Genomic DNA, 10,000 nt, shown 5'->3' on the forward strand with positions numbered 1-10,000 from the left:
ATGATCTACATCTGAGCTACTGGGCATGTGCAGTGCCATCAAAGATAGTACAGAAGAAGAAGAAGAAAAGAGGTCTCACTCTGTAGCTAAAACAGAGACCAGCTGAAAAGAGGATCTGCAGCAGTGAGAGAGAGCGGTGCAGTACAACAAAAATATGGTGTTTTTAGAAAATTAAACCATGTAAACCTATTCTGGTACAACCTTAAAATACAATTATGAACCTGAAAATGAGCATAATATGGCTGCTTTAAGGAGTATTGTGCCACTTATACCCTTAAGAACTGAGTATTGTGCTATTTATACCCTTAAGAAATGAGTATTGTGCTACTTATACCCTTAAGAAGTGAGTATTGAGCTACTTATACCATTAAGAACTGAGTATTGAGCTTGTTAAGTGATATTGTGAATACCTGCTGCGTGTCACTGGTCCATGAGTTTGTGTATGTATTGTACTGCATCTGTATTATTTGTGTCCCGGTACTATTTTTATTCATGTGGACATAAATAAATGATTAAAGTGTGTGTGTGTGTGTGTGTGTGTGTGTGTGTGTGTGTGTGTGTGTGTGTGGTGTGTGTGTGTGTGTGTGTGTGTGTGTGTGTGTGTGTGCTGTCCTGATGTTGTTGGGGGGGTTAGGGTTAGGTAGTGACCATTTTTCGAGACTCCCTCTGGTCACGGTATTCCCAATCAACAAACGTATTGGGAGTTGTAAGTGGTTCTCTTTTCTAAAACGAAATGCCTCGCAATGTTTGGGCGCACTCACCCGAACACGTTACCGACTCCCGTACCACGGGACTCCCGAAAAATTGTCACCCTCTAGTTCAAGGGTCTTCAACGTTTTTTAAATCAAGGACCTCTTAACTGAAAGAGAGACAGAGCAGGGACCCCCTACTAAATATATAGTATAAAATAAAGTTGCATATTAAACTGGGCCTACAATAACTTGTAGGGCGGCCTAAAGCCTTTATACATTTTTGCATAGAATAGTAAGCTATTAAAATAGCCTAATAATTGTTGGCATGATTTTATAAACATGTTTTAATGTTAAACATACACACTTAGGATGAACTGTGTCTGTGGATGGCTACCTTAGTGACACCAGTAAGCCTATCATCAGTGGAGATTTATATCTGCTAATAATAAGTTGGATTCATGTTAAGACTACTATAATTTGGAGGCCCCCCTGCATTGACTCTGAGGACCCCCTAGGGGTCCCGGACCCCCTGTTGAAGATCCCTGCTCTAGTTGACACTAGAGTCCGGATCGGGCCGCATGTTTCTGTCCAAGCCCGGCCCGCATCCGACAGGCATTAAGATATTGATGTCTGTATAAATAATATAAAATAATAATTGTCCTAGGGTCAAATTTGACCCATTTTTATATCAGAAATATGAGTTTCTTTGACCCAAATTGCCCCAAAATAACATGAATGCGTGGATGTACGTTGTGTGGATGCTATGTCACATTCTTGGCAGGTAAAATTAATGATTACTTTCATTGAATTGTGGGTGTTTGGTTTTTTTTCTTCAATTTTATAGCATTTGAAATAAACGGTGATCTAATCAACATCCTCTGATCTTAACTATCAGTACATAACTTAAAGGAACACGCCGACTTATTGGGACTTTAGCTTATCCACCGTAACCCCCAGAGTAAGACAAGTCCATACATACCCTTCTCATCTCCGTGTGTGTTGTAACTCTGTCTGACGGCTCCATCTAGCTTAGCTTAGCACAGATCCTGGAGGTAACTGGTTCCATCTAGCCTAGCTTAGCACAGATCCTGGAGGTAACTGGCTCCATCTAGCCTAGCTTAGCACAGATCCTGGAGGTAACCGGCTCCATCTAGCCTAGCTTAGCACAGATCCTGGAGGTAACCGGTTCCATCTAGCCTAGCTTAGCACAGATCCTGGAGGTAACTGGCTCCATCTAGCCTAGCTTAGCACAGATCCTGGAGGTAACCGGCTCCATCTAGCCTACTGCTCCCAATAAGTGACAAAATAACACCAACATGTTCCTGTTTACATGTTGTGATTTGTAGAGTCACAGCGTGTACAAATAACAAGGTCACATGACACAGAGCCATCTTTAAAGTGAATAAGCTAAATTCCCAATAAGTCGGCGTGTTCCTTTAAGTTACTTGCTTGTGTTAAAAGCTGAACCGGAGCAGATTCAACATGGATTTCCTGCTGAACTCAGACTCAATAAAGACGCTCCACACACCTGAATATTCCTCTGCAGGTCCTTCTTAAACGTCGACTCTTTGACTCTCCTCTTCAGATTGTTGTAAACCTGTAGATCTGCCGTCAGCTGATCCACTTCACCCTTCACGTTCGGCAGAAATTTACAAAATAAAAGCATGAAAAAACGGATGTAAAGATTAAAGAGATTCCGATACCATTTTTTGCTTTAGCACCGATCGGATACCAGTGTGTTAAAAAATACATACAATTAATTATGTTTTAAACAGCTGTATGCTACTAACCCCGTATAGATGTGATATGATGTCTATCATAGGTGCTAAACTCTTTGTGAAACATGAACAAACACAAACGTGCGTGGGATTTCCCCCTTTCTGGTCTATGTCTCCCTGCCTCATTTTTATCACCGGTGGGGACAAAATGTACCCCCCCACCCCTCAAAGTTCCTTCATGCAATTGATTAATTATGTCTGCATTATGTGAAATGCATTTGTATGGAGTTATAACATGAATTGAATTCAATGGGGCAGCAGATAGTTTTCAAAAATAGTTTTTAAGTCATTTGGAAACTTTTCCGTTTAGAAAATTCAATGGAGGAAATGTAATTTCCGTATTTTTAATGACAGAAAGAGGACAGAAATGAGGTGCTTTACAATCACTAGTTACAGATGGAAATACCAATCTGAATGCTGAACTGGTTTCATAGGCAGTGGTGGCCTAGAGGTTAAAGAAGCTCAATCCCCAGACCGGCAGAATAAAATCTGGGTGGGGAAAGTGAAAGAGCAGCTTGTCCCTCCTTCATTACCACCACTGAGGTGCCCTTGAGCAAGGCTCTTAAACCTCAACTTCTCCAGTGGAGCTGCTCAGTGGCAGCAGATCAGACTGTGGTCGTTCTGGGCAGCTTCCAGGTATGAATGTGGAACTGTGTGAAGGTGAGAAGTTGTTCTCAATCGACTTATAGGTGACTGTTAGCCGGCAACCAGCGGCAGTTTTTTAGCCGCCAATAGGTGACTGTGAGCCGGCTACCAGCGGCAGTTGTTTAGCCGCCAATAGGTGACTGTGAGCCGGCTACCAGCGGCAGTTGTTTAGCCGCCAATAGGTGATTGTTAGCCAGCTACCAGCGGCAGTTGTTTAGCTGCCGATAGGTGACTGTTAGCCGGCTACCAGTGGCAGTTTTTTAGCCGCCAATAGGTGACTGTGAGCCGGCTACCAGCGGCAGTTTTTTAGCCGCCAATAGGTGATTGTTAGCCAGCTACCAGCGGCAGTTTTTTAGCCGCCAATAGGTGACTGTGAGCCGGCTACAGACACCGCCAGATGACAGTCCTTTCAGGGGCCGTGGTGGTGGAGTTTAGACAGAAAAAGTGAGCGTCATGCTGTGCTGACTGTTAAGATTAGGGAAAAGATGGTGATTTGGACTAAAACATTCCTGCGGAACGGACAAGCGTTTCCTGGGTGAAAGTATTTTGTTTTACCCTCATAGTGAACTCATAAATACATGTTTTGGTATCGCTGGCCGAGTGGCTTTATATCCACGGTGGTATTGGAATGCATGTTTTTTCTTGCAGGTTTTGTTGTGCATGATTAAATGCATTGCTATTTTCGACCTATTCTTGCCTTTCTTCCTTCTTTCTTCCGTCTTTTTCCAAGTGTTTGTCTCCTCAGACCTGCCAACCTTGAAGAAATTTTATGAGTACTGAAACCGGCGAAATGAAAGATGCAACAAAATGCGTACCTAGAGAGCAGCGAATCGTACAAGCGTACTTAAGGGTCAAAATGCGTGCCGAGTACGAAAAATGCGTACATGTTGGCAGGTCTGTCTCCTTTTTCCATCATCATGTAAATGTTTTCCAGGTCCAAGTCTGTTGTTTAGTAAATCTATCGCTGACATCACTGTATTCTTCCTCTTTATAGAGACTTATTCTTTCTACCAAAAATGATCCACGCTGGTAAGGGGGTACATGTCTTAAAAACACTGTTCAGAGGGGGAACATTATTGAAAACAGCTTGAGAACCACTGATGTAAATAAATAAAACAGAAAGAAAACCTCTGCAGGTTTTTACCTTGAGGACGTTCTCAGCAGCCTGAAACTTCTCCGTCAGTTCAGTTTTCTCTTGTTCGTGTTTCTTCTGCAGCTCTGCAGCAAAAACATCAACACAAAAAGACAACAAAAAGATGATGAAAAGGTGACAAAAAGATGACAAAAAGGCGATGAAAAGGTGACAAAAAGGCAACAAAAAGGCGATGAAAAGACAAAAAGGCGATGAAAAGACGACAAAAAGGTGACGAAAAGACGACAAAAAGGTGACGAAAAGACGACAAAAAGGTGACGAAAAGACGACAAAAAGGCGCTGAAAAGGCGACAAAAAGGCGACAAAAAGGCGATGAAAAGACGACAAAAAGGCGATGAAAAGGCGACGAAAAGGCGATGAAAAGGCGACAAAAAGGCGATGAAAAGGCGACAAAAAGGCGATAAAAAGGTGACGAAAAGACGACAAAAAGGCGACGAAAAGACGACAAAAAGGTGACGAAAAGACGACAAAAAGGTGACGAAAAGACGACAAAAAGGCGATAAAAAGGCGATGAAAAGGCGACGAAAAGACGACAAAAAGGCGACGAAAAGACGACAAAAAGGCGACGAAAAGACGACAAAAAGGCGACGAAAAGACGACAAAAAGGCGACGAAAAGACGACAAAAAGGCGATAAAAAGGCGATGAAAAGGCGACAAAAAGGCGACAAAAAGGCGATGAAAAGGCGACGAAAAGACGACAAAAAGGCGCTGAAAAGGCGACAAAAAGGTGACGAAAAGACGACAAAAAGGCGACGAAAAGACGACAAAAAGGCGACGAAAAGACGACAAAAAGGTGACAAAAAGGTGACGAAAAGACGACAAAAAGACGACAAAAAGGTGACGAAAAGACGACAAAAAGGTGACGAAAAGACGACAAAAAGGCGATAAAAAGGCGATGAAAAGGCGACAAAAAGGCGATAAAAAGGTGACGAAAAGACGACAAAAAGGCGACGAAAAGACGACAAAAAGGTGACGAAAAGACGACAAAAAGGCGATAAAAAGGCGATAAAAAGGCGATGAAAAGGCGACGAAAAGACGACAAAAAGGCGATGAAAAGGCGACAAAAAGGCGATGAAAAGGCGATGAAAAGGCGATGAAAAGGCGACAAAAAGGCGATAAAAAGGTGACGAAAAGACGACAAAAAGGCGATGAAAAGGTGACGAAAAGACAAAAAGGCGATAAAAAGGTGACGAAAAGACGACAAAAAGGCGATGAAAAGGTGACGAAAAGACAAAAAGGCGATGAAAAGGTGACGAAAAGACGACAAAAAGGCGATAAAAAGGTGACGAAAGACGACAAAAAGGCGATGAAAAGACGACAAAAAGGTGACGAAAAGACGACAAAAAGGTGACGAAAAGACGACAAAAAGGCGATAAAAAGGCGATGAAAAGACGACAAAAAGGTGATGAAAAGGCGATGAAAAGGCGACAAAAAGGCGATGAAAAGGTGACGAAAAGACAAAAAGGCGATGAAAAGGTGACGAAAAGACGACAAAAAGGCGATAAAAAGGTGACGAAAGACGACAAAAAGGCGATGAAAAGGTGACGAAAAGACGACAAAAAGGTGACGAAAAGACGACAAAAAGGCGATGAAAAGGTGACGAAAAGACGACAAAAAGGCGATGAAAAGGTGACGAAAAGACGACAAAAAGGCGATAAAAAGGTGACGAAAAGACGACAAAAAGGCGATGAAAAGGTGACGAAAAGACAAAAAGGCGATGAAAAGGTGACGAAAAGACGACAAAAAGGCGATAAAAAGGTGACGAAAGACGACAAAAAGGCGATGAAAAGACGACAAAAAGGTGACGAAAAGACGACAAAAAGGTGACGAAAAGACGACAAAAAGGCGATAAAAAGGCGATGAAAAGACGACAAAAAGGTGATGAAAAGGCGATGAAAAGGCGACAAAAAGGCGATGAAAAGGTGACGAAAAGACAAAAAGGCGATGAAAAGGTGACGAAAAGACGACAAAAAGGCGATAAAAAGGTGACGAAAGACGACAAAAAGGCGATGAAAAGGTGACGAAAAGACGACAAAAAGGTGACGAAAAGACGACAAAAAGGCGATGAAAAGGTGACGAAAAGACGACAAAAAGGCGATGAAAAGGTGACGAAAAGACGACAAAAAGGCGATAAAAAGGTGACGAAAAGACGACAAAAAGGCGATGAAAAGACGACAAAAAGGTGACAAAAAGACGACAAAAAGGCGATGAAAAGACGACAAAAAGGTGATGAAAAGACGACAAAAAGGCGATGAAAAGACGACAAAAAGGTGATGAAAAGACGACAAAAAGGCGATGAAAAGACGACAAAAAGGTGACAAAAAGACGACAAAAAGGCGATGAAAAGACGACAAAAAGGTGACGAAAAGACGACAAAAAGGCGATGAAAAGACGACAAAAAGGTGATGAAAAGACGACAAAAAGGCGATGAAAAGACGACAAAAAGGCGATGAAAAGACGACAAAAAGGTGATGAAAAGACGACAAAAAGGTGATGAAAAGACGACAAAAAGGTGATGAAAAGACGCCAAAAAGACGACAGAAAGGTGGGAAACATCAGCACACAGAAACAGGGTGAAACAGGGACAAACAAGCCCTTTGCAGTCCTGCTTTATTTTCCAGACTTTCCGTGCATTCATTTTGATTTATCAGGCAGATATGTTGACTAAATGTTGAGGTTCGTTACCTTCCACGTTTCTCTCGTGGTCTTCAGTAGCAGTTTTACTTTTCTCTTCATGCAGGACGTTCAAGTCAGCCGTCGTCTCCGTTTTCACCTGAAATAATCACACCGGATAAGAGTTTCAGCTGAGAGGAAAGACGAGCTGAGCTGACTGCTGACCCTCAGGAGGGAAATGATGATGAAATAAACAGGACAGTTGGCAGCAGAAACACAGAAGTATACGCCAGCTGAACATACTACACTAGCAGAGAGAAGAGTAATCAGAGACGTGTGTGTGTGTGTGTGTGTGTGTATATGAAGACTTTCTGCTCATTAAGCAGAATCTTCAGCCAATATAAACCAGGTGACACCGTGATCATCAGCCTGCTGCTCCGACAGCCAGTGCTGCTTTCAGTCTGTCAGGTTGTTGAGGGATCCATTCTCATGTTTAGGATAGGACTCAGAGCTTAGATCGGCCCAAAAAAGTCAAGCCCGACCCTACCCGAGCCCGTGCACGGTGTGTCTGAGCCCGGCCCGACACATTAACTGTAATTATGAGCCCGAGCCCGATTTAAACCCGACAATTTTTTAATACGTGGGCCGTTATAACTGACGTTCTCAACTACAATTCAGAGTTGTTTGAACTACAGAAATATTTGCACGCAATATTTGTTAAAAGGCAAAACATGGGTCAAACCATTTTAAAATGAAGTATTGTGGTGATGCAGAGACGTCCCAGTCTACAAATCATATCCTACAGAAAGACATCTTTGTTTGGTTCACATACTCACAAGAAAAGAATCACACTTCAATCCTGTCTGTCTGTCTGTCTGTGTCTGTCTGTCTGTGTCTGTCTGTGTCTGTCTGTCTGTGTCTGTCTGTCTGTCTGTGTCTGTCTGTCTGTGTCTGTCTGTGTCTGTCTGTCTGTGTCTGTCTGTCTGTGTCTGTCTGTGTCTGTCTGTCTGTCTGTGTCTGTCTGTCTATGTCTGTGTCTGTCTGTCTGTGTCTGTCTGTCTGTGTCTGTCTGTGTCTGTCTGTCTGTCTGTGTCTGTCTGTCTGTGTCTGTGTCTGTCTGTCTGTGTCTGTCTGTCTGTGTCTGTCTGTCTGTCTGTGTCTGTCTGTCTGTGTCTGTCTGTCTGTCTGTCTGTCTGTGTCTGTCTGTCTGTGTCTGTCTGTCTGTGTCTGTGTCTGTCTGTCTGTGTCTGTGTCTGTCTGTCTGTGTCTGTCTGTCTGTCTGTCTGTCTGTCTCTCTCTCTCCTACATTCCTGCCAGGGTTTTAATTCCGATGCATTTGTTTAATTTTTCAACGTTTTGCACCTTTTTAAATGTTGGTCTGCTGTTTTTTGGTGCAGCCCGTCTGACATTTAGGTCAGGATCAATCTCACTCCGTGTTTCTCAATGTCAAGGAAGGATCCTTCAAAGCCAGAATTTCGAGGATGCTACGTCATCAACGTCCGTCGAAGGACTGTTCCAATGTCGAGGATCCTCCGAATTCCACCAAGGACTGAGTCCTTCGTTCGGAGATTTTCCCATAGACAGCAAAGGATGCATATGTGTATCCTTCGCGCTCCCATATTACCCACAATCCTATGCGCGCGGCTTTGCCGGCTCGTTAAAAAAAATGAAATGGCGGACCTAAGCGGGGGGTTGGAGCGGCATCGCTGACGACGAAATAATCATTTAAATGCAAGTATCTTTAGTGTTTGTCGTACATGTTATCACCGTTAATGTGTTAGCTTAACGCGTTAACGCTGGTACTAACTGCTCTAGTAATTAGGTAGATACACCCCGAGCTAACGTTAGCTAACCAAACCTAGCATTTAACATGCTAGGCTGTTAGCTAGCTAGGTTGCTGTCTTTTTGTGTCATTTGTGTTTTTAAAGTTTAAAATCCGGTGGCATTTTAATCACTTTTATATGTTGTCACGCTATATGGGTAACGTTAGCAGAGATTTAGAAATGCGTGTGTTCATCAGTTGTAACTGCAGGATGGGAGCTAACGCTGCACCTTGTTAACTTCACTAGCAACGTTAAATCAGTAGTTTCCCATGTAAAAACTATAACGTTGCATATAACGTTACGTTATAACATTCATAACGGTAAACGTCTTTTTCTTGTGTTTGCTGTCTTTTAACAGGGACAAACGGAGGCGGTCACTGATGATGGGAACGCCAGAGACAAGCAGGGAGACTGGCCAAAGACAGACGTTGAATAGATTATTTGCTATAGCCTATTAGAGATTGGCATTCTGAAAATAAATGCATTAAATTAACTGGTTTGTCTGTGTCATTACGTTTTTTGGGTATATATATATATATATATATATATATATATATATATATAGTTATGGTGTATATAATATAAACTGTTTTTCAATGTCTATTTCTGACTGAATAATTAGATTAAGATAGTACCTGTTTTAATAACTTGTAAGGTATAGAAGCTCTAAAAAGACATTAACGAAAACGTGTATCTTTATTATAACATTTATTCAAACATTACTGTATACTGTACACAAGTATATTCAACATGAAGGGCGATCAGACACAGCTGCTGATGATGGGGTTGCTTCCAGACTGCAGACAGAAGGAGAAAGATTAGGTTAGTCCAGTAGTTATCCAACCTGTCCTGGTAAGATTAGAATTGTATCACAAGTATATTTGAGCGTACTGTAACATGAAGGTACTTCATGTAACTGTGTAGTGGTGTAGTTTCTTCATCATGGTCTTAACTGACAACTGTTGACCATTTAACCTTTACTGTGTTAGTGGGTGTTTATCAATGGAGGTATTATGACTTTTCATATGTTGGTTGTAGCCTTGTATCTTGTGTGTTTACAGTACTATTTAACCTTTCTCACTTGCAGTATACTGCATATCATACTGCCTGTGGTAGCTCATTAGCTGGTAGCTTTTACCTTGTAGTTGCTGATCATATTTTGCACCGCATTTGTCTGAAAGCTAGAAGCTACTGGACAATGAGCTAATGTTGCATACATGCAGTAAACTACAAGCTAATGTAAACAGTGAGCTACTGTAAGCTTAATGTAATTAAGATTAATTAATGCAATTCTCC

At 42.0% G+C, this 10,000-nt stretch overlaps 1 protein-coding gene across 4 annotated transcripts in view; it reads right to left on the reverse strand.

The window, feature by feature from the left end:
• ccdc69 (coiled-coil domain containing 69) overlaps positions 1-10,000 on the reverse strand; it is a 46,457-nt gene that overhangs the window by 6,037 nt on the left and 30,420 nt on the right. For all 4 annotated transcript variants that reach the window (XM_036006598.1, XM_036006594.1, XM_036006591.1 and 1 more), the window contains exons 4-6: positions 6,954-7,041; positions 4,260-4,333; positions 2,221-2,322 (exon numbers count right to left, since the gene is read on the reverse strand). In XM_036006598.1, coding sequence (XP_035862491.1) covers positions 2,221-2,322; positions 4,260-4,333; positions 6,954-7,041 — 264 coding nt within the window. The remainder of the gene's footprint in view (positions 1-2,220; positions 2,323-4,259; positions 4,334-6,953; positions 7,042-10,000) is intronic.

The sequence above is a fragment of the Sander lucioperca genome, chromosome 1 (genome assembly GCF_008315115.2).
Source record: "Sander lucioperca isolate FBNREF2018 chromosome 1, SLUC_FBN_1.2, whole genome shotgun sequence".
Lineage (NCBI taxonomy): Eukaryota > Metazoa > Chordata > Actinopteri > Perciformes > Percidae > Sander > Sander lucioperca.